Source organism: Neofelis nebulosa, chromosome 5 (genome assembly GCF_028018385.1).
Source record: "Neofelis nebulosa isolate mNeoNeb1 chromosome 5, mNeoNeb1.pri, whole genome shotgun sequence".
Taxonomy (NCBI): domain Eukaryota; kingdom Metazoa; phylum Chordata; class Mammalia; order Carnivora; family Felidae; genus Neofelis; species Neofelis nebulosa.
In genome coordinates this window covers 54,303,634-54,329,051 of record NC_080786.1, presented here as the reverse complement: position 1 = coordinate 54,329,051, position 25,418 = coordinate 54,303,634, and the positions used below count along the sequence as shown (strand labels likewise).

At 37.9% G+C, this 25,418-nt stretch overlaps 2 protein-coding genes across 39 annotated transcripts in view; one reads left to right on the top strand and one right to left on the bottom strand.

The window, feature by feature from the left end:
- Positions 1-8,169, top strand: part of IFT80 (intraflagellar transport 80) — a 133,883-nt gene extending 125,714 nt beyond the window's left edge. For all 3 annotated transcript variants that reach the window (XM_058730351.1, XM_058730350.1, XM_058730352.1), the window contains one exon: positions 7,715-8,169. In XM_058730351.1, the coding sequence (XP_058586334.1) occupies positions 7,715-7,825 (111 nt within the window). In that variant the 3' untranslated portion in view covers positions 7,826-8,169. The remainder of the gene's footprint in view (positions 1-7,714) is intronic.
- Positions 1-25,418, bottom strand: part of C5H3orf80 (chromosome 5 C3orf80 homolog) — a 75,862-nt gene that overhangs the window by 27,634 nt on the left and 22,810 nt on the right. For 3 of the 36 annotated variants that reach the window (XR_009261958.1, XR_009261947.1, XR_009261952.1), the window contains one exon: positions 12,300-12,467. The exons of 15 other annotated variants lie outside the window; for them this stretch is intronic. Coding sequence is in view for 2 of the 21 variants with exons in the window: in XM_058730364.1 (XP_058586347.1) it covers positions 10,920-10,989 (70 nt within the window). In the remaining 19 variants the exon portion in view is untranslated. Of the gene's footprint in view, positions 1-3,495; positions 3,679-10,607; positions 10,990-11,553; positions 11,750-12,299; positions 12,468-14,043; positions 14,127-25,418 lie in introns of those variants that run through there. 18 more of the 36 variants (XR_009261948.1, XR_009261949.1, XR_009261954.1 and 15 more) reach the window with 12 other exon arrangements.

Sequence of the window (25,418 nt, the reverse complement as noted above, 5' to 3'; positions counted from 1 at the left end):
CTGATACTGCCTAACTGGAGATAGTATCAGATTCCACAGGTAAAGGGCTCATTCCCACAAGATTGCCCTCACTCCCCATCAGATGCCAGTTACAAGCTCAGATTATCACCTGTGCTTCTGACTGACCAGCTATAGATCTGCAGTCCCAGTAACCCCTGCCTTAGGTTTCAGATGCAAGTCACAAGTCCAAGTTGTTACCTGTACTTCTGACTGAGTTGCTATAAGTCAGAGGCTCCCATTCCCCCTTTCTGGTTTGATTAGTTTGCTAGAGTGGCTCGCAGAACTAAGGAAACATTTACTTATGTTTACCAGTTTATTAAGGGATATGATAAAGGGTACAGATGAATAGCCAGATGAAAAGATACTTAGGGCAAGGTCAGGGAACGTCCTACCCTCAGGAGCTCCTGTCTCTTCAGAGTTGGGGTGTGTTACCCTCCCAGTGTGGATGTGTTCACCAGCCCAGGAGTTCTCTGAACCCTGTACTTTGGTATTTTATCGAGGCTTCATCACATAGGCATGATCAGCCATTAACTCCCTTTTCAACCTTTCTTCCTTCCCAAGGGAATAGGAGCAGGACTGAAAATTCCTAGCTTCTAATCATGACTTGGTCTTTCTGGTGATCAGCTCTCATCTGGAAGCCATCCAAGGACTCTCCCAGAGTTGTGTCTTTAAAACAAAAGATGCTTCTATCACTCAGAAAACCCCGTGTCAGGAACTGACGTCAAAGACCAAATATTAGAACAAAAGATGTTCCTAGTGCTGTTATCACTTAGGAAACTACAAGAGTTCTAGGAGTTCTTTGCCAGAAACTGGGAGCAGTGACCAATTTATATATTTTCTATTGCCTCACACCATATTTAGAATACTGAGTGTCATGATCTGCATTTTTGGACTTCAGAATAGCTCTCAAGGTAGTAAAGCCTTTGAAACCATTCTTGGAGTTCTGCAATGCAACTTCAGCATCTGGATCCAGGACAGACACAAGTTGTCTGTTTCTTGGTAGGAAGAGGTGTATTTTACAGATGCTCCACAGATTATTTGTTTCATTTGAAGCTTCACTATTAAAAATGAATCCTCTAGGAGTTTGGGCTATGAGAGCTTGCTCTACTACTGGGACAAACTCAGGGTCCCTGGGACCTCTGAGGACTACACTCTAATCCACAGAGTAGGACAGCAGCCATCACCACTACAGTGCTAAGCAGCCTAGAGAATCACCCATCACCTGATGTTTTTGTCATGGTTTTGAAAATATGATGATAAAACTGAGCACCCATGTTAAATTTACTTTATGGCATAATTTTAAGCAGATACATACTACTCTGCTTCCTCTTCATCATCCTTGCCATCAATATATTTTTCAGTATTTTCACATTAGGTGCTTTGGAGGACATAGAAAATATAACTCTTCCCCACAAACTTATAATTATTGTAATTTATATTATAATTATTACATCATTATAATTAAAATTGTATTTTAGATAGCAAAAATTTAACATTTTTATCTTCTTTCTTATTATCTATGTATTCAACTGTTAACCAAAATGTAATACTTCAATCACAAGAGTGGCAGAAATTTTCAGAGATTTTTTTTAATCCTGAAACTATATAGGTTACTTTGACTCCCTATGGTCCTACATTCTAGTATCCTTTTTTTCCCTCATAAATGTAATTTGGAAGCTAACTAGAAATTATAAAGCTGTATTTTAAGATGAAAATTATTTTTTACTCAAAAATTTCCCACTATTTATCTACCTTAGCCAAAATTTTGATTATATAAACATTTTATTTGCTAAGTGTTAAGAGAGCATTTTTAAAAACTAAGAAATTTATTCTAGATATCTAGTGAATTCTGGTGGGTTCATAGTACATAATGTGGAAGCTTATACGAAGTCAAAAGTTTCATATATGTTTGTATTCATGAGCCCTGAAATGTTATTTGGGCATTTCTAGTTTAAAATATGGAAACCTGGGATTTATACAAGGTGGACTGTCTTCTAAGACCCCAACTAGAGTCATTGTACCTGGTCTACAACAGTAAATATTTGTAAAATAATTTGTAAGTCGGCCAATAAAATTCACTTGAGGAATATACAATCTACCAAATATATTGTGTACAAGAAGAAAAGTAGAAGAACCAAGAAATGTTTAAAACATTATTCTAGGAGAAAGAAAACGGTGGAAATATAAGCAAACCAACAACTTGAGAACAGACTTTCAGAAAGTATAGAATTTTGAAGAAGATCCAGAAGAGCCAGCACTCTAGTTCAGACAAACCATGTTAGGCATAGCTACTACCTAAGCTCTTTTGCAGGTTTTAAGGCCTTGTAATCTTATGATTATATATCTATATATGTATCTATCTATATCTATATCTATATATGTATCTATATATGTATATATGTATCTACATATATATCTATGTATCTATCTATATGTCTCTACATATCTATATGTCTCTACATATATATCTACATATATATTGGTAGGTGATAGTTCATCTGGTAGGTAGTTACTTATTCATTCAATATTTATTGAGTACTTTCTGCAGACAATGTACTCCCCTTCTATTTCAAATAGAAAAGTAAATTTGGCAGACACTGACCCCAGCTTTATGAAGCTTATATTCAATGGAAGCTATAGTTAATTATACAGTTGTTAATTTCAATTGTGATCATTGGCTTGAAGATGCTATAAAACTTGATGGGTGGGGTGCCTCAGTTGGTCAAGCATCTGACTTCGGCTCGGGTCATGATCTTGCAGTTCAGAAGTTCAAGCCCCACATCAAGCTGTCTGTTGTCAGTGTGAAGTCTGCTTCAGATCCTTTGTTCCCCCCTCTCTCTGCTCACTCCCCGCTCACGTTCTCTCAAAAATAATAAATAAACATTAAAAAAAAAAAAACTTGATGTGTAGGGAACCTGATCTAGAGTGGTGGGGATTAGCAAAGACTTTCTAAGCAAGGCAAACAATATTTGAGCTGAACTCTAAAGAATAAATAGTAGAAGCTGACTGGATTTGGGGTGGGAGAGGAAGTGGGGATGGGCATGTTCCAGGCAGAGAGAAAGCTCTTAAATGGGAAACAGTAAAGAACAAAAGGGAGATTAACTTGAGGGTTTCATAGGGCAAATTAAGGATTTTGGACTCTATCCTAAGACATATGTGAAGTCATTAAAAGGAAGTAACATGATTGCTTTTCCCTTTTAAAATCCTGATTCCTCAAAATAAATGGAAACTAAAGAGTTTTCCACAAAATTATTTTGAGTAGGATTTTGTCAGTGTTAAAGGATATATATGATAATAAGACCAAATGTGTGAGGTCTTGAAAGAATGGGAAGGAGTCCCTAGTAACTGCTCTGGATCCTGGGTACTGAGTAGTTGGAATATTGGTTGGGACCAGACATTGGAGGGTCTTAATACCATGTTAAGAGAATAGACTTCATAATGCAGGCAATGGGAAGGCTTGGAGGTTTGCAATCAAGAGAATGATTTGAAAGATACCTTTTGGTGTAGAAGATGGATCAGAGGTAAGGGTGGTGACTAGGAGACCGGTTAGGAGATTACTATAATAGTTTCACCAAGAGATGGTTGGGGTGGTAGTTAGGTTGGTTAGGCAAGACATTTGAGAACAACTTCAACATTTCTGGTGTGGTTGACTGGTAGATGGAGAGGGATACCATTAATCTAGATAAGGAACATGAGAATATACAAGTTTTAGACCTTTTGAGTTTGAATACATGAAAATATACATTTTTTTTGTTTGAAGTCCCTGTGGGGTATCCAGATGGAGATATCTAATAGGCAATTGGAAATATAATTGTGAACATTGAAGGATACTGACAAAGAGGAATCAGGGCATGATAAATAAATTTATGGTCATGACCATGTAGGCATAGTTGAAAGTATGAAAGTTGATGTCATCTCCTAGGAAAGTATAAAAAAGTTGTGGTTGGAATCCTGATGAATACAAATACTAACAGCTAAGAGGTTACCTAGGGAGGGGTGCCTGGGCGGCTCAGTTGGTTGAGCGTCCCACTCTTGATTTTGGCTCAGGTCATGATCCCAGGATCATGAGATCAAACTCCCCTCCATGCTCAGAGTGGAGGCTGCTTGAAATTCTCTCTCTCTCTCTCTCTCTCTCTCTCTCTGTCCCTCACCCTCTACCCTTCTCCCCCACTCACATGCACACATGCTCTCTCTCTCAAATAAATTTTTTTAAAATTAAGTAAAACAAAGTATAAATTACTTAAAAAAAGAGGTTGTCTAGGGAAAAGAAACAGGAGGAAAAAAAGACTGAGAACATTGAGAAAGGAGAGCACAAACCAGAAGAAAATGGTATTATATAGTCAGAGATTTTTCAGAGAGCTTTGGTCAACAAGATCTAGGGAATGCTTCTACATCAGGACCTTTTTCTTCCTTTTTTCAGTGTGCTCTTCCCCAGATATTCCCATGGACTCACTAATCTCCTTTAGGTCTTCACGTCAAATTCTCAGGGACGTCTTTTCCTACCACTCTGTTTAAAATACAACCCCCCCTTCCCCCACCTCCACTCCTGGCACTCAGTATTTCCTTTCCCTGTTTCCAAAACTCTTACCACTTCTCACATCTTATATATTTTTAGGCGCACCTGAGTGGCTCAGTCAGTTAAGCCCCCAACTTCAGCTCAGGTCATGATCTCGCGGTTTGTGAGTTCAAGCCCCACGTCAGGCTTTTAAAGGGGCACCTGGGTGGCTCAGTTGGTTGAGCATCTGACTTCAGCTCAGGTCATGATCTCATGGTTCATGAGTTTGAGCCCTGCGTCAGGCTGTGTGCTGACAGCTCAGAGCCTGGAGCCTGCTTCCAATTCTGTGTCTCTCTCTCTCTCTCTCTCTCTGCCCCTCCCCTGCTCACGCTCTGTCTCCGTCTCTTTCAAAAATAAATGAACATTAAAAAAATAAAAAAAGAATGCAACACCCCCTTCCCCCAACTCCACCCCTGGCACTCAGTATTTCCTTTCCCTGTTTCCAAAACTCTTACCACTTCTCACATTTTATATATTTTTAGATCTTCCACTATTATTTGTCTTTGCTTATCTTTCTATGAAGACTGTGATTTTTATCAATTAATTCACTGCTGAAGCCTTGCACCTAGAACAATCCTTGGTGTATAGTAAGCACTAAATATGTATTGAATGAGTAATCGAATCATATGTAGGATGAGGAATGAAAACACTTGATGGTGGCTTTAGTGAAAAGTTCATGAAGTGTGGTAGGAGCACAGTCACATTATAGTGTTCTGAGGACAAAATGAGAGTCAGGAATGATAAGAAGAACAAGGGTGGTAGTTTGCAGGGAGACAGAATTGAGGGGGAAGGATGATGAGCAGCAGCCAGTGTAGCAAGGAAATTGAAAATGTGAGTAATATAACTGAAGGCAGATGTCCCAGGGGAGTGGAAGAAGATGGGATCAGGGATGTATGTGAAGAGGCTGGCCTGAGACAAAAGGGAAAGAGAGATGAATACAAATGTAGGTAAATTTGTGTGAAGAAGGAGATTAAGCAAATTCATGTCTGATGGCCACTGTATTCTCTGGAAAGCCATTTGGTATGATTTTGAAATTACTTCTATGTGAATAAGAAGAATTTACCAGGGACTAGAATAAGAAGTGCCAAATAGTACTAACACACCCTATAATAGGAAAAGATGTGTCTTGGTGTAGAGATCAGTCACTTGAAAGCTGTCATGATGAGTACATCCTTATCTAAAACCCACTAGTAAAAGCATTCTAGTCCAAGAACTAAATTAGCAGTAGAACACTGTTCTAAAACTGGATAAATGCCAAAGTGAAAGTGAAGCATTCATTTTCAATAGGATAACTGTCAACTGGCTCCCTCATTTGTACTCTAACAAGTGATAGTATAGATGGCATCAATTTACTTGATGGACTTCTGGTACAACAGAGCAACAGTTGCTCAGTGTACGGTCAATATATGGTTTTATTGTGATTGATCTGAGAAACATATGTAAGTCAATTTTAGGCTGGAAGAAGGCCAAGGCATTTATCAAGTTTTGTCTTTCTCTTTGCAAATGTTTTGTTAGACATAGAGTGTTTTGCCATTTAAAAATATCAAGTTCTGCCCTGATTGAAAAATGGGTCTTTCAAATAGAATTTGCTCTGCCTTTCAGTGAGCAGTCACTTGCATCTTACCACAGACATTCATCTTCTATGAGTGAGAGGGATTCTTTTAATGTATCCATTTTATATATTATAGACTAGTATATGGAATCATCTCTTTTTCAAAGTGGCCAAAATATCCACAAATTACCATGCAGAAATTTAGATGAAAGATATTGAAATAAAAAAGAACCAATACTTTATCAACTTCCAGCATAAAAGAGGCACAAAGCCCTGATAAGGTTAAACTTATCTCCCAGTTACTTAAAATAAATCTGCTCAGGCAGCAAGTAGTACCTAAGTCTGGTTTAATGCTACTTATTTCACTCAACTCCCCTATATGAAGATGGAAACCTATTCACTTTTGGCTCAGTCTCAGGGGATGGGGCTTATTTCATTGTAAATCGGAATTAGGTTAATCTAGGACCCAATTTTTCTGTACCTTGCCTGGGACAACACACATTCCTAAAGTAGTCATCTCCAAATTTTTCTAAACAATGGAATGCTTTTTCCTAAAGAAATTGTTCACAGATGTCAGGGCAGAGTCCATAGCTAACAGCAAGTATAATCAGCTTAGGGGAAAGGCAGGGTAGAAGGCATGGCTGGAAAAATGGCCCCATGTCAGTGGGGCATGTGGCTTGATCTCCCGGTTTTGAGTCTGAGCCCCACGTTGGGCATAGAGAGTAAAAAAAATGGAAACATAAAAATGGTACCACTTTTCAGTGATTGTTTTTACATGTCCCCCAGCCTTGATTATGCACTGCACTTTCTTTAATATCTTTTTGTTGTTGTCTAAACCATCACCATGTCTGTATTACTTTAATAGTTGTTGTAAAGGAGTCCCTTTTTCAGAGTATGCTCAGGAGAAGCAAATGCTCCCCTATTCTTACTCATACCTAGGCTCTAATGGAAACCTCAGTGAAAAAAAAAAAAAGGTAAAATGCTAACCCATTTGAAACATGGCCTCATGGCTAGGGCCCTGTCCATTTTTCCTCTTGTTTGGAGGAGAACAGTCCACCTTCTCCCCCTGTCCCTGAGGCACCTATGCAGAATCTGAAGGCTCCATGAGACTATTTAGATGTAGTTTTATCAACAGCTACAACTAGATTTTGGTGTTTTGAATCATGATGAGAATCTTTCCTTTTAATTGTGGTAATTGTTCTGTTTGGTCTTATTCTTAAAGGCATTTTTTATTTAAGCATTATTTCTTTTTTTTTTTTTAACATTTGTTTATTTTTGAAAGACAGAGAGAGACAGAGAGTGAGTGGGAGAAGGGGAGAGAGAGGGAGGGAGACACAGAATCTGAAGCAGGCTCCAGGCTCTGAGCTGTCAGCACAGAGCCCGATGCGGGGCTCGAACCCACGAACCTGGAAATCATGACCTGCGCCGAAGTCGGATGCTTAACCAACTGAGCCATCCAGGTGCCCCTTAACTTGTCTTTCATGCTCTCTTTTTTCTCTAGTGATTTAGAAGCCATCATTCTATTTTTTGTTTACTCTTGGTTACCTTGGATTAAGCAAAACTGTGTTATACTATATCAGTATTTTTCTTCTTTTCTTCTTTTGCAGCTCCAAATAGATTGGGAGAAAATCAAAGCCAAAATTGAGATGGAAATTACCAAAGAACGAGAGCAATCATCAAGCAGCCAGTCCAGCAAGCATATAGGTCTAAAGCACTAAATTCCTTGCTTACCATTAAGAAATTTTACCTTTTGAAACATTCTGATTAACCAAGGATAATTGTATTTTTATTGCTAAAGAAAAAGGCAGAATCTTTAAGTATAAGTACTTGCTGTGTATTTACCACTAAAAATACATTCAGAAAGACTAAGCACAAAATAATTGATGCAGTTTCATCTTTTATATAGTTTAGTCCAATAATTAGCAAAATATTCTCATATGCTTATGATACACCTATGTAGTATTGCTTACATTCCAGTTTTTTGTCCATTATTTTATCCCTGAATCATCAGCATGAACAAATATTAATGCTCATAATAAACCATTGGACCCTTTAAAATGTATGATAGCATTAATTTTTATTTCACCACTAAATCATAAGATGTTCCAAAAGTTTACTTATACAACAAAAATACATGAGGGTGGATTTATGAAAATGTATAACAGTACATACATTTGTACATCAGTATTCATAGGATTATTAACAGTAGCAAAAAGGACAAAAAAAAAAGATGCCTATCAACAGATGAATGGATAAACAAAATATGGTATATACATACAGTGGAATATTATTCAGCCTTTAAAAGGAAGGGAATTTTGATGCATGCTACAACACGGATGAACCTTGAAAATAATGCTAACTGAAATAACCCAGACTACTGAATGATCCCACTTATATGAGGTACCTAAAATAGGGAAGTTCGTTGAGACAGAAAGGAGAATAGTGTTTGCCAGGGATTGGAGGTGGATATGGGGCATTCTTGTTTAATGAGTACAGAATTCCTGTTTGGGATGAATGAGTTCTGGAAATGGACAGTGGCGATTATCGCACAGCATTGTGAATATACTTAATGCCACCGAATGGTACAGTTAAAAATGGTTAAAATGGTAAGTTATATATATATCTGCACCATAATTTTCGAAATATATCTAGAATGGACAAGAAATATTTTTCTCATTACTCTCCTGACTTGAGAATGTTCACGCACTAGGGTCCTGGAGTCTGAATTTGTGAAAATCTCCTTAAATGATAAACCTGTTTGACTACTTTCAGTATGTCCTAAAATATTGCCACAGAAGCTTTTGAACATTAACCCAAATACTCCTTAGAAAGTCCTCCATAATGTAAATTTTGGAGAGGCATATTATAGAGTGGGTATATGCATATTCACTGGAAAATGATTACCTCTCTCATTTTCATTTTAATTAATGTATATTTATTTTATGAAAATGTTCTTGTCTTTTCAACATATTTCTTTTCTTTTCTGGAATGTTGAAATATTCTGTTCTTCAGATGCTGGGTACAAGAGTGAGTTTAGTTTGTGAAATATGATTGAGCAGTTTACTTATAAGTTGTACTTATTTATTAATGTTTTCTATATAATGTTATATTTCAATAAACAGCTTAAAAAGAAAAATGATTAAAAGAGTAAATTTTGTATCATATTTATTTTACTACAGTTTTAATAGTTAAAAAATATGAAAAATGTCTGCATTCTAACAATTCAGATACTAACAAGGTGTTCTACAATTCAATTCTGATACTACCCAGAGTTAGTGTCAGGTCCCACAAGTTAGAGGACAGCATTCCCAATTAGACTGTTCTTATTTCAATTGTCAGCCACATGCGGGGACCCCAGGATACCCACACTTCAGACTTGGCAGCAAATTTGGGGGTTTCTACCATGCCCCCTTTGGGTTTGGTACTTCGAATGACTGACTGAAATGCTTTACTTTTAATTATAGTTTTATTATAAAAGATATAACTCAGGAGCAGCCAAGCAGAAGAGATGCATAAAGTCTAGGAGAAAAGTGAGGTCTGGGAGGGGTGGGGGACGGGGTTGGGGCATAGAGTTTTTCATTATGCCTACTCTTTGTAGAGAGAAGAGAATCTAGGACCGTCATCCTCCCAGAACATTGATGTGCTCACCAATCGGGAAGCTTTTGTAGGACTTGCTGTTCTGAATTTCTCATCAGGGTTTTATTACATACGTGCAATTAATTAAATCACTGCCCATGTGATTGAAATCTTCCTCTCCCTGGAGGTCAGGTGGTTGAAAGTTTTAGCACTCTAACCATGTGGTTTTTCTGCTGACCAGTCCTCATCCTGAAGCTATCTAGCTTCCATAACACAGACACACACACACACACACACACACACACACACACACACACAGAATAGTCACCTAATTAGCATAAAAAAGGTGCTCCTATCACTCAGGAAATTCCAAAGATTTTGAAAGCTCTGTACCACCCACCCGCTACACACCTCAGACCAGGTATATTCAGACCATCCCCTGCTCTTTGACCGTAGGATCTTCTATGGCAAAGGTACATACCTAACTGAGCATAAAAAATGCAGCAATATTTAAAGGAATCAATGTGGGGTAAGGATAGGGAGCTATTGATCAAGTTCCCAGTATGGTTATCTGTATCAGTATTATCTTCCCAACAATCCAAGTGGGTTATATCATATCACATTATGATAGACATAAACTGAAAAATAAGAGCCAAAAGATTCTGGCACATTACTAGAATCCCATGCAGTCTCTAATAATTAGTCCAATAATCATCATATACAATGACCATAATGTCACTCAGAGTGAGGGCACTCAGGTTTACAGGCTTCATTCCATGTGGTCTTGTCAAGTTCCAAAAGCAGGAGTGGTCTCAGCTTCACATTTTCAGGCATTTGTTATAATTGAGTTAAGAGACAATATCTCTTGCTCTGAGCTTCTTTCCAAGCATTAATATTAGAAACACATTTTATTCACACTGCACAACACATTTATTCATACCTTTATTCTTAGCCACTATTCCTCCTCTCCATTTATACCCAAACCTTTTCACCTTTGGAAGGGACCTTAGGTTCAGCCAGTTTGCTGGTCTAGCTTGCAGACAATAATACAAGTCTAGCAAAGGCCTCCCCTGAAGTCTACTCCCATTCACATAGGGTAGGGTTATACAGGTACAGGACTAGTGGGCTATTTCTACCAATAGGCAATATAACTGGATTCATTAGCCCCAATGTTGCCAGATAGAGTGAAAGCACAGCTCACCCATCAGGCCCTTGGGAATTCTGATATAAATATTTTTAAACAATTTGTTGCTTAGGAATCATTCCTGCTTCCAGCAATATAGTTGCAGCCTTGGCCCAGGGACCACTGTATGAGGTAGGAAAAAGAAAGTTAAGTGTGATAATGGGAAAGGAAAAAAAAGTATAGTTGTCATACCAGCATCCTCCCCCTATCTCCCCCTTCCCCATTTGGACAACCAGTGTTTCGATTGCCTGTTCTAATACTTTACCAAAGTATTACTCTGAGGAAGATACTGTCGTCCTCCCTTATCTGCGGTATTGATTTCCAGTTTTAGCTAACCATGGTCAACTATGGCCCAGAAGCAGGTATTCCTCCTTCTGACCTACTGTCAGGTCAATAGTAGCCTAACACTAATGTCACAATGCCTATGTCATTCACCTCACTTTATCTCATCATGGAGGCATTTTATCATCTCACATTATCACAAGAAGAAGGGTGAGTACAGCACAATAAGATGTTTGAGAGAGAGAAAGACCACACTCACATAACTTTTATTATAGTGTATTCTTATAATTCTATTTCCTTAGTAGTTATTGTTAATCTCTTACTGTGCTTAATTTATAAATTAAACTTTATCATAGGGATGTAGGTATAGGAAAGAACATAGTATATTTAGGGTTTGGTACTTACCACACTTTCAGGTATGCATTGAGGGTCTCAGAACATACCCCTGCGGATAAAGGCGGACTACTATATCTCTCTGCCTATTGTTGGATATGATGGACTGTAAAGTGTGTTCCTTAGTCTGAAGAAATGTGATTCAGTGGTCCAAATCTGTGCAATATCTTCTGCTCCACTTCTTTTATAGTACTCTGAGTATTTACATCTACCACTGGGTCAGCAAAGCACAACCCAGAGTCAGTGTCTATTTCTGTCAGGACCCACATGTAGCCCTCCAGGGTTACAGGCATCAGTCTGATCAGTGTGACTCGACAGCTATGTACCAGGGCTGTCCCCCACTCCCCAGGAATATTCCCCATAGCCATCTGCAGCCTCTAAATCTCTCTTGTTGGCAGACAAAACAGTTCTTGTTGTCATTTTGTGCCTCAGAGGGTACAAAAGGAATATGTCTAGATTTGGCCCATCCATGCATTGTTTCAGTCCACTCCCTTCATTAACCCAAGTGGCTACCTCAAGTGAGCACACCAGGGTATCTGCTCATTGATTCTAATCATCTTCTGATGCTGGAAGAGGGTTCTTCTGATGGGCACTGACATGGCCCACTTTAATGCACCCTTCAGATTCCCATAGTGATTTTCCATGGGGCCATGCCCAGTAAGGGCACCCCCCTTTATAGGCTAATCTTCCATTGCCCTTTTGCCTGACCATAAGGGTAAACAGCATGCAGTGCAGCTCACCAACCCCATTTGTTTTACCATTTTTAGTCAGAGTGGTGGCCTTCCAAACAGCATGTTGTGTGTTCATGACAAAACTGCCATCTATCAGCCGAGCGGCTATTTGTTAGTCAGTTGAGAGCTGTTCACAGGGCACCGTCCAAGTGATGATCGAATCCTGCAGCTCTTCACATGGTTCCAGAGTCATTCCTGGGGAAAAGAGTCCACCTGCTCAGGAATATGCTGTGTAACTCCGTGCATTCCCCTGCTGGTGTGTTCCTGCACAAACCATTTCCATTTTGTTATAGAACTCTTCTGGGCACTGCCTTCCTCATTAGAGTGTTTCTCTAATATCACCCAAGACATCCTGGATATTTCAGGTTTCAAGATTATTTTATGTTCTTCATTCAGAGGCAGTTTCAATTAGTGTCTCATAGGAAGCTAGTAATTGCTCCTCCAAATGGAAATTCTCTAGTCCAAAATCCCAGTAGTCATGTCTGGGAGGTGCTTACGGGCTTTTGTGATAAGGCATAGTTTACACTCCACATGTGGCTATTATGTGGAGGATTTGTCCCTAACAGCACCCTAGCTTCTGTTCTATATTACATGGGCCTGGGCAATCTTATTCATTCCCATTTTACATGTTTAATGAATATGGCTTGAAGGAAGGATGTACATGCCTTCTGTTTTATAATGCTAGGTAATTTTCCCCACACACAATATCCATTCCCATAATTCATTCAGATAAGAGTCATAACCACTTCACATAAAGCTTGTTCCAATATATCAGTTTTTGTCCAGATTGACACCTTAATCCCATCAACTCTTGCATTTCTCTGCCCTCTCCTCATGGAATCTGGTCACATCATTCTCCCAGCATATCAATGTGTTCACCAACCGGGAGGATTCTTCCAGTGTCAATGTCCCAGGGTTGGTTTGTTTGTTTAAATAGGGATTCATTACACAGGCATGCTTAATAAAATCACTGGTCTTGTGATTAATATCCAGGCTTCATCCTCTCCCTGGAGGCCAGATGGCTGGAAGATCTAGTCCTCTAATTACCTGGCTGGTTTTTCTGGTGACCAGCACCCACCCTGGAGCTATCTAGAGGCTTCTAGAGTCACTTTATTAGCATAACACACTTCCATCTCTCAGGAAATTCCAAGGGCTTTGGAAGTTTTGTGCCAGAAGTGGGGGGACAAAGACCAGAGATATTCTTTTATTAAATCACAATATAACTTTCAGTTATATGTTCTTTGGTCTTATGCTTCAAAAAATATCTATTGTAGAAGTTTCTTGTTTGGTTTAAACTAATAATTTCATACATTTTGGGTGGCTTGATCTAACTTAGTGTTTTTTATGTATGTATAAATATTTTGTATATTTCATAAACATTAAAGAAGATTGTTTATGCAGAATACCTGGGGTCTGGCCCTGTTACAGATGAATGGTATTTTGAGGGCATTATGATCCCTCCAAAAATGCTTTGGTACAGAGAGTATGGTATGTAATATGGAACATAAATTGTAACAAAAAGTAAGCAAGTTTTAAAGCAAGCATATTTTAGAAAATGGTTTACCATAGCAAACAGTTACCATGAGTATATCTTCAAATATCTGCCATTTTGTACATATAGAAAATATATTCATTTCTGAAAATGTATGCTACATAAATTCTGTTTAGATAAATACCTCAATCATATTTTCCTTGTAAATTCTTACACTGAAAAAAATCAGAATTTATAAGGTATACAGCATAAAAAGGTAATATCCATAATAAAAATATACATATTTCTATTTGTTCTGCAGATTTGTTGATCTGTAGATAGAATTGTGGCAGAATCACTTGTCGAGTTTCTGTAAAGACCATCTGCAGAAGCCAAAGACAAGGTGATGAAAGCAACTCTTTTAAAAAGACCTGTCTTGGGGCACCTGGGTGGCTCAGTCGGTTAAGTGTCCAATTTCGGCCCAAGTCATGATCTCCAGGTTCGTGGGTTCAAGCCCTGTGTCAGGCATTGTGCTGACAACTCAGGGGCTGGAGTCTGCTTCGGATTCTGTGTCTCCTTCTCTCTCTGTCCCTTCCCTGCTCACGCTCTGTCTGTCTCAAAAATAAACATTAAAAAAATAAAAAAATAAAAGACCCATCTTTACCTTCTCCTTGCCCACAGTATCTCCTGCTTAGTGGTAAATGACCTTTGGTCTAAAAAATTTATGAGATTTTCACCTTCTTTGCCTGTAACAAAGTCATTTTCTCATTCTGCTTGCTTTACTCTAAAACTTCTCTGTCCGTACAACTTGGTTTGAGCTGTTGGACATCACTGTCTGGCCATCATATGCTTACTATGCACTGTGCATAATTTTTTAAATGTAGTGATTTCTACAATAGACCCTTTCCAAACATTTTAGAGTAATACAACTTTTCAGATGTTTCTAGATGATCTAAAATGGTCTTCTAATAATCTTCTGTAAAGTAACATACTTTTCTTTTTAATGTTTATTTTTGAGAGAGAGAGAGAGAGAGAGAGAGAGAGAGAGAGAGAGAGAGAGAGCACGAGTGGGGGAGGGGCAGAGAGAGAGGGAGACACAGAATCTGAAGCAGGCTCCAGGCTCTGAGCTGTCAGCACAGAGCCCGATGTGGAACTCGAACTAACAAACCAGAGATCATGACCTGGACAGACGTTGCACACTTACCTAGAATTTGCAAGTCAGGAAACTCCACATGTCTAGCATGAAATGTTAGGATGTCATCTCACTGAGATTAAGTAACATTTATAATGTGCTAGATTAAATTAGAATTTTTATATACCCATAATAGTAAAATCTGCCAATTTTCCAGTATCACACCCCCCCCCCCCGGCTTTTCAATAGGTACCATTAACATATTATTTTCTCTTCATTTTCTGTGTTTTTAAGGTCAATGCAAACAAAATATGCACAACAAAATGCACAAAGTATAATCTTTTTCTACCTGCTATGTGTTCTGAATGGCTGTGTCACAAAAGGTAACCTTAAAAAGCATTATACTAATGAATTCAGGAGTATAATGAATTTGTCTCTGACTTAACAGAAATAGTAAATAGTATTTGCAATGAAACTAAAATTCTGTTGTATAAGTCTAGTAACATTACTCAGTCAAAATAGTGACAAAAGCAGTCAGAATAAAAACATTATAATTAAAAGTCAATAAAATTCCTTTTTGTGGCACTTGTTTGCCCAGAATAAAATCTTTTTTCTCATTATTGAAACACCTGGTTGGCTCAGTCAAAGAAGATATGGCTTTTGATCTTGGGGTCGTGAGTACAAGCCCCATGTTGGGTATAGAAATCACTTAAAAATAAATAAATAAATAAATAAATAAATAAATAAATAAATAACTTTAAAAAATTGTTTTTTCTCATTCTTGATGAATACCTACACTTCAAACACCAAAATTCATTTATTCAATACGTCACCTACTGTGGCCTGGGCACTGTTCCAGGTGACAGAGACATAGTAGTGAGGAAAACAGATATTTTTGTCCTCTTGTGAAGCTGACATTTTAGTGGGAAGGAGACAGACCATAAACAAATAACTAAAAAAATATGGCATGTCAGATACCAACAGACAAAGCACAAAGCAGATAGAAAGCTGCTGGGGGGATGTGATTTAAAATAGTGTGTAATGGGAAGGTGTCACTGAAAACGTATAATTTGAGCAAACACTTCAAGGAAGTGATGATCAATTTAAATTTCTGCCAAATAACATATAGGAAAACCATCAAATAAAATTCCTATTCTATGAGTTTATGTTATCCTTCTCTAACTTAATTTAAAATGTGCTAATCTATAAAAGTAATTCTGCATGGTTTTGACATTAATAGTATCATCAATCATACATAACATGGCTTACCTCTGAATTTATTTACATAGTCATAATAATGTAAACACTGAATATTTATCTAAAATTATAATTATTCAGGTCCATAATCCCATATCCAAAACCCTTGGGCCAAACATGTTTCAGAATTTAAATTTGTTTAAGAAATACAATGGTTATTCAAAATTTTTTGTAATACAGCACATAGTTTATTACAAAACATCCCCAGAAGGGTCTTAGCTATCACTCCCTACTCAACCATATTGATATTTCTGCAGTGTAACATGAATATTTACATTGAGCAATAGGAATAAAATTAGAAGTAGTTTCTCATCAGTTCTGCTGTCAAATGAGTTCAGGTTGGGTGAATTATGAAACAGTGTTTTGGATCTAGAATTGGGGATAAGGGATTGTGGGCTTGTTTTGGAGGAAATGGGATGCACATGTTGGAGAGGGATAAATGGAAGGGTAATAAAAAGGGGGGGAAATCTACATTTTTCATAGTGCCAAGGCAATAAATAATGCCAAAAAAAATCAAGAAATAATAAACATGTTATTTAGTGATGTAGCCATAAATAGCAAAAGAGCCAGCTAAAGGAGTTGAAAATGGTTGCTTCTAGGGAGGGGGACATCGAGAAGTTCAGTCCTGCAGTTTTTCACAGCCTTACCTATTTTCATAGCCTTAACTATTTCCCTACTTAAATATGTGCATGTATAAATTTGACAAAAACAGATTCTTAAAAAGTCACTGGTTAAGAGAAAGTATGCAAAGCACGTGTCTGACAAAGTACTTGCACCAGAATATATAAAGAATTATCAAATCTGAATGTAAAAAATAAAATAAAATAATAAAGAAACAATTATAAAATGGGCAAGAGACATGAACAGACATGTTACCAAAGAGGACATACGATGGCAAATTATGCACATGAAAAGGTATTCAACATCTTAGCCATTAGGGAAATGCAAATTGAAACTCCAACAATCAGAATGGCTAAAATAAACTGGTGGTAACACCAAATGCTGGCAGGGATGCAGAGAAGCTGGATCACTCATATATTGCTGGTAAAAACAAATGTTACAGCTAGTAGCAGAAGAAGTAAGGCAGTTTCTGGCAATACTAAATAAACATGCACATACCATATGACCCAATGATTACACTCTTGGCTTTTTATCCCAGAGAAACAAAAATGTTCATAGTAGCTCAATTCATAATACCAAGAACTGAAAACAATGCAAACATGCTTAGATGGGTGAATGGTTTAACAAATTGTGGTACATCCATATCATGAAATACTACTCAGTAGTTAAAATGATTGCTACACACAACAGCTTGGGTAGATGTCTAGGGAATTACAGTAAAGATTATTTACTATATGATTCCATTTATATAATGTTCTTAAAAATAACAAAACATAGAAGTGGAGGACAGACTAGTGGATGCTAAAAGTTAAGGATTAATTAGAGAGGGTGTTTGTGGCTATGAGTCTATAAAGGCTAGCATGAGAAGCTCTGTAAAAATAGAATAAATCTGTATCTTGATTGTGGTGGTGCTTACAGGAAGCTACACATGTGATAGGATTGCATGGAAACAAAAACCTTATGTGCAAAATAGCATTATATATATTTACTATGAATACATCTCTATGTAGTAAAATTATACACAGAATATTCTGGAAGGATACTTACTACACAGTGGTTAAATCTCAAGTTGAAGGAGTGGACAGGGATTGAGGGTAGAAGTGGTTAGAGGGGATTTTGTTGTAAAATTTCTCTTTTTTAAATTTTATTTATTTATTTTTTTAATGTTTATTATTATTATTATTTTTAATTTACATCCAAGTTAGCATATAGTGCAATAATGATTTCAGGAGTAGAATCCAGTGATTCATCCCCAGCATACAACACCCAGTGCTCATCCCAACAAGTGTCTTCCTTAATGCCCCTTGACCATTTGGCCCAACCCCGCCAGCACCCCCTCAGTTAGTTCTCTGTATTTATGGTTTGTTCCCCTCACTGTTTTTATATTAATTTTGCTTCCCTTCCCTTATGTTCATCTGTTTTGTATCTTAAGTTCCACATATGAGTGAAATCATATGATATTTGCCTTTCTTTGAGTGGCTAATTTTGCTTAGTATAATATACTCTAGTTCCATCCATGTTGTTGCAAATGGCAAGATTTCATTCTTTTTGATTGCCAAGTAATACTTCATTGTGTGTGTGTGTGTGTGTGTGTGTGTGTGTGTGTGTGTGTGTATGTGTGTGTGTGTGTGTGTATCATGTCTTCTTTATCCATTCATCATCTGTTGATGGACATTTGAGCTCTCTCCATACTTTGGCTATTGTCAATAGTGCTGCTATAAACATTAGGGTGCATGTGCCCCTTCAAAATAGCACTCTTGTATCCTTTGGATAAATACCTAGTAGTGCAATTGCTGGGTCATAGGGTAATTATATTTTTAATTTTTTGAGGAATAGCCACATTGTTTTCCAGAGTGGCTGCACCTGTTTGCATTCCCACCAGCAGTGCAAAAGAGTTCCTCTTTTTCCATATCCTTGCCAACATCTGTTGTTGCCTGAGTTGTTAATGTTAGCCATTCTGACTGGTGTGAGGTGGTATCTCATTGTGGTTTTGATTTGTATTTCCCTGGTGGCAAGTGATGGTGAGCATTTTTTCATGTGTTGGTTGGGCATCTGAATGTCTTCTTTGGAGAAGTGTCTATTCATGTCTTTTCCCCATTTCTTCATGGGATTATTTGTTTTTTGGGTGTTGAGTTTGATAAGTTCTTTATAGATTTTGGATACTAACCCTTTACTGATAGGTCATTTGCAAATATCTTCTCCCATTCTGTCGGTTGCCTTTTAGTTTTGCTGATTGTTTCCTTCACCATGCAGAAGCTTTTTATCTTGATGAGGTCCCAATAGTACATTTTTGCTTTTGTTTCCCTTGCCTCCAGAGACATGTTGAGTAAGAAGTTGCTGTGGCCGAGGTCAAAGAGGTTTTTGCCTGCTTTCTCCTCAAGGATTTTGATGGCTTCCTGTCTTACACTGAGGTCTTTCATCCATTTTGAGTTTCTTTTTGTGTATGGTGTCAAAAAGTGGTCCAGGTTCATTCTTCTGCATGCCACTGTCCAGTTTTCCCAGCACCATTTGCTGAAGAGACTGTCTTTATTCCATTGGATATTCTTTCCTACTTTGTCAAAGATTAGTTGGCTATATGTTTATGGTCCATTTCTGGGTTCTCTATTCTGTTCCATTGATCTGAGTGTCTGTTTTTGTGCCAGTACGGTACTGTCTTAATGATTACAGCTTTGTAATACAGCTTGAAATCCGGAATTGTGAAGCCTCCAGCCTTGGTTTTCTTTTCCAGGATTGCTTTGGCTATTCGTGGTCTTTTCTGGTTCCATACAAATTTTGGGATTGTTTGTTCTGGCTCTGTAAAGAATGCTGGTGTTATTTTGATAGGGATTGCATTTGAATATGTAGATTGCTTTGGGTAGTATCAATATTTTAACAATATTTGTTCTTCTAATCCATGGGCATGGAATATTTTTTCCATTTTTTGTGCCTTCTTCAATTTCTTTCATAAGATTTTTATAGTTTTCAGTGTATAGGTTTTTCACTTCTTCGGTTAGATTTATTCCTAGGTATTTTATGGGTTTTGGTGCAATTGTAAATGGGATTGATTCCTTGATATCTCTCTCTGCTGCTTCATTATTGGTGTATAGAAATGCAACTCATTTCTGTGCATTGATTTTACACCCTGTGACTTTGCTGAATTCATGGATCAGTTCTAGCAGTATTTTGGTGGAATCATTTGCATTTTCCATATAGAGTATCATGTTATCTATGAAGAGTGAAACTTTGACTTCCTCCTTGCCAATTTGGATGACTTTTATTTTTTTTTAACTTTTTTTTAAATGTTTATTTTTGACAGAAAGAGACAGAGCACAAGCAGGGGAGTGGCAGAGAGAGACACACACACACACACAGAATCCAAAGGAGGCTCCAGGCTCTGAGCTGTCAGCACAGCCCGACATGTGGCTCGAATTTATGAACCATGAGATCATGATCTGAGCCTCGTCAGATGACTAACAGACTGAGACACCCAGGGACGCCTTTTATTTCTTTGTGTTATCTGATTGCTGAGGCTAGGACTTCCAATACTATGTTGAATAACGGTGGCAAGAGTGGACATCCCTGTCCTGTTCCTGACCTTAGGGGGAAAGCTCTCAATTTTTCCCCATTGAGGATATTAGCAGTGGGTCTTTCATATATGGGTTTTAGGATCTTGAGGTATGATCCTTCTATCCCTACTTTCTTGAGGGTTTTTATCAAGAAAGGATGCTGTATTGTGTCAAATGCTTTCTCTGCATCTGAGAGAATCATGTGGTTCTTATCCTTTCTTTGATTAATGTGATGTATCACATTGATTGATTTGTGGATATTGAACCAGCCCTGCATCCCAAGAATAAATCCCACTTGGTCGTGGTGCATAATTCTTTTAATATATTGTTGGATCCGGTTGGCTAGTATCTTGTTGAGAATTTTTTGCATCCATGTTCATTAGGGAAATTGGTCTGTAGTTCTTTTTTGTGGAGTCTTTGTATGGTTTTGGAATCAAGGTAATGCTGGCCTCATAGAATGAGTTTGGAAGTTTTCCTTCCATTTCTATTTTTTGAAACAGCTTCAAAAGAATAGGTGTTAACTCTTCTTTAAATGTTTGGTAGAAGTCCCCTGGAAAGCCATCCAGCTCTGGACTCTTGTTTTTTGGGGAGATTTTTGATTACCAATTCAATTTCTTTACTGGTTATGATTCTGTTCAAATTTTCTATTTCCTCCTGTTTCAGTTTTGGTAGTTTATATGTTTCTAGGAATTTATCCATTTCTTCCAGATTGCCCAATTTGTTGGCATATAACTGCTCATAATACTCTCTTCTTATTGTGTTTCTGCAGTGTTGGTTGTGATCTCTCCTCTTTCATTTGTGATTTTATTGATTTGGGTCCTTTCCTTTTTCTTTTTGATCAATCTGGCTAGGAGTTTATCAATTTTGTTAATTCTTTCAAAGAACCAGCGCCTGGTTTCATTTATCTGTTCTACTGTTTTCTGTTTTTGTTTTGTTTGTTTGTTTATTTTTTGGTTTCAATAGCATTGATTTCTGTTCTAATCTTTATTATCTTCCTTCTTCTGCTGGTTTTGGGTTTTATTTGCTGTTCTTTTACCAGCTTTTAAGGTGTAAAGTTAGGTTGTGTATCTGAGACCTTTCGTTCTTTTCAGGAATGCCTACGTTGCTATATACTTCCTTTTTATGGCCACTTTTGCTGCACCCCAGAGTTTTGGGGCTGTGGTGTTTCACTGGCTTCTATGTACTTTTTAATTTGTTCTTAAACTTCTTGGTTATTAACCCATTCATTCTTGGTTAGTAGGATGTTATTTAATCTCCAAGTATTTGTTGTCTTTCCAAATTTTTTCTTGTGGTTGATTTTGAGTTTCATAGTGTTGTGGTCTGAAAATATGCACGGTATGATCTCAAGCTTTTTGTACTTGTTGAGAGCTGATTTGTGTCCCAGTATGTGACTACTCTAGAGAATGTTCCATGTGCACTCGAGAAGAATGTGTAGTCTGCTGCTTTAGGATGAAATGTTCTGAATATTTGTTAAGTCCATCTGGTCCAGTGTGTCATTCAAAGCCATTGTTTCCTTGTTGATTTTCTGCTTAGATGATCTATTGTCCATGCTGTAAGTGGGGTGTTGAAGTCCCTACTATTATATTATTGTCAATGAGTTTCTTTATGTTTGTGATTAATTGATTTATATATTTAAGTGCTTTCATGTGGTTTGGGGGCACAAATGTTTATAATTGTTAGATCTTCTTGGTGGATAGACCCCTTGATTATGATATAATGCCCTTCTTCATCTCTTATTATAGTCTTTATTTTAAAATCTAGATTGTCTGATATAAGTATGGCTACTCCAGCTTTCTTTTGGTGACCATTAGTATGATAGATGGTTCTTCATCTGCTTTCAATCTGATGGTGTCTTTAGGTCTAAAATGGGTCTCTTGTAAACAGCATATAGATGGATCTTGTTTTCTTATCCATTCTTTACCCTATGTCTTTTGATTGGGGTGTTTAGTCCATCGACAGGTAGAATGAGTACTGAAAGATATGAATTTATTACCATTGTGTTACCTGTAGCGTTGGAGTTCCTGATGATGTTCTCTGGTCCTTTCTAGTGTTTGTTGCTTTTGTTCTTTTTTGTTTGCTTCATCTTTTCTCCCCTTAGAGAGTCCCCCTTAAAATTTCTTGCAGGGCTGGCTTAGTGGTCACGAACTCCTTTAGTTCTTGCTTGTCTGGGAAACTCTTTATCTCTCCTTCTATTTTGAATGATAGCCTTGCTGGATAAAGAATTCTTGGCTGCATATTTTTCTGTTTTAGCACATTCAATGTATCCTGCCACTCCTTTCTGGCCTGCCAAATTTCTGTGGATAGGTCTGCTGTGAACCTGATCTATCTTCCCTTATAGTTTAAGTACTTTTTTTTTCCCCTTGCTGCTTTCATAATTCTATCCTTGTCTGTGTATTTTGTGAATTTGACTATGATATGCCTTGTTGATGGTCTATTTTTGTTGAATCTAATGGGAGTTCCCTGTGCTTCTTGGATTTTGATGTCTGTGTCTTTCCCCAGTTTAGGAAAGTTTTCTGCTATGATTTGTTCTCATAAACCTTCTGCCCCTTTTTCTCTCTCTTCATCTTCTGGGACTCCTATGATTCAGCTGTTATTCCTTTTAATGAGTCACTGAGTTCTCTAATTCTTATATCCTGCTCTTTCGCCTTAGTTTCCCTCTTTTTTCTGCTTCATTATTCTCCATAATTTTGTCTTCTATATTGCTGATTCACTGCTCTGCTACATCCATCCTTGCCTCTGTGGCATCCATTTGAGGTTGCATCTCAGTTATAGCATTTCTAATTTCATCCTGACTTGATTTTACTTCTTTTATATCTGCAGAAAGGGAGTCTATGCTTTTGTCAACCCCAGCTAGTATTCTTATTAATATGATTTTAAATTCTAGTTCAGACATCTTGCTTATATCTGTGTTTATTAAGTCCTTGGCTGTCATTTCTTCCTGTTCTTTCTTTTGGGATGAATTCCTTCTTTTCATCATTTTGGAAGAAGCAAAAGAATTACTAAAATAAAAATTAAAAATTAAAAATTAAAAAATTAAAAACAACACAAAAAATAAAATAAAGGAAGCTATATCCTAGGTGTGTTTTGATCTGGTTGCTGAAAGAAGCTTGATAGAATAGAGAGAAAAGGAAAGAAAAAAAAGGAAGAAAACTTAAAAAAAAAGTATACAATAAAATAGAATAAAATGAAATAAGGTAAAATAGAATGAAAATTTACAAAAATAAATAAAGAATATAGTTAAATTTTTTTATAAAAACAGAAAATAAAAATAAAATTTTTCACTATCTGTATCCAAGAATAAGAAAAGAAAAGCAAAAGAAAAAAAATGAATAGTTGGACCAGTGAACAGGATGAAATCTGAATGAAATTACATCCAGTTTCCCCTAGAAGTCAAACTATGAAGCACTTTATAGTCTGTACACTAAGCATGTGGAGAGACTATTGGTTGTCCTGTAGAGCTTGGTTGCCGCAGTTGGACGGGGCTCAGTGTAACGGCTCCCTTCTCCACTAGGTGGCGTTTCCTAGCTTATGGTGGTAGATTGGTGTGGCGCTCGTGTGCACGTATGCGCAGGCATGGGAGAAGAGAAAATGGAGTCACCCAGCTTCCCAGGCGCTAGCATCAGAATTCTGTGCTCTCAGCGACTAGCCACCAGACACTCCTCCTTTGTCTCTGGCTTCTGTCCACTCCTGCTTCTACACTGTCCGTGTCCAAGCCGTCAGCCTGCCAGGCAGCACCTCTCTCCCAAATTTTATCCAACGGGGCTGTTTCCTAACCACTCACTTCTAAAGGCCCTGCAGCTTTGGCCCACTCTGATCCTCTAGGGGAGGGTCTCACCGAGCAATGGCTGGGTGCCGGGTTCCGGTTTACCCCCAGGAACACTCGAGTGATCACGCTGCTGCAGAGGCCCAGAGACTGCGTCTTGGTGCCAGCCCACCCCAGAAAAAGTCACGCAATTGCGCAGCAGCAGAGGTTTAGAGATTATGGCAAATCACAACACAAGACTGGCACCAGGCTTCACCTCACTCCAGAGTCCTTGTTCCAACACCAGGACTATTCTCTGGGGTCTGCCGGGACCTTTTCCTGTGGGGAGGCTGCACCCTCTCTATCGAATATCCTCCCTGCAGGGAAACCACCTCTCCCTGTGTGGCCCAGGATCCCTCGGACTTCGGACTTCGCTGTCCGCTTCCCACCAGAGCACCACCAGGTATTGAACTGTGGAATTTCGAACTCTGTGTCTCCTATTTATAGAGTCCTAATGGTATTGAAACCCTCTCCTTTCTCTTTTCTCCCTTTCTTATTCAGCCCATGTGGGTGTTTCCACTCTCTCTTTCTCTCCAGCTGCTTTCAGGGCGAGTGCTTTCCTGTACTCTCCCAGCGGTCTCTGTCCTCTCTCTGCAAACAAAAACAGCTCCCTACCCTCCAGGGCTTCTCTCTCCCCTAGTTCACCTCTCCACACCGCATACCTGCCGAGTTCTGTGGCTCAAGTTATGCAGATTGTTGTGTTAATCCTCAGATCAATTTTCTAGGTGTGCAAAATCATTTGTTGCTGATCTAGTTGCATTTCAGGGAGGAGAGAAGTAGAGAACTTTTATTCTGCTCCACCATCTTGGCCCCTCCCTAAAAGTACTATTCATAATGTTTTCTTTTTTTAAAGGAAGATATACTTGTTAGTATCTGAGTAATTGAAATTTTAAACATAAAAGGGCTGGAAGATTCTATACATTTGTTGGAATATCTCAGTGTAGTGGCATGAAATATGGGTTTAAAAACAGAAATTTTCTTGTCTCTGTGTTTGTTATATGATTTTATTACTGGTTCCTTTCATTTAATGACATATCATGGACGTTCTCCCATATTAATAGATGTCTTAACACATTATTTTAAAAGCTAAGCATGACTCTTTGTGTGATGGAGCAGAATTTATTTAATCTGTGTCCTACTATTGGATAATTAGGGAGTTTTCAATATTTCAATACTTCACCATTAGAGCAGTGTTTCAAATGAGTATCTCTTGTAATCAAATTTTTGCATAGGCCCTTGATTATCTCCATGGGATATATTCTTCATGGGGGAACTGCTCAATCAAGTCTATGTATATTTTAAGGCTTTTGGTAAGTAC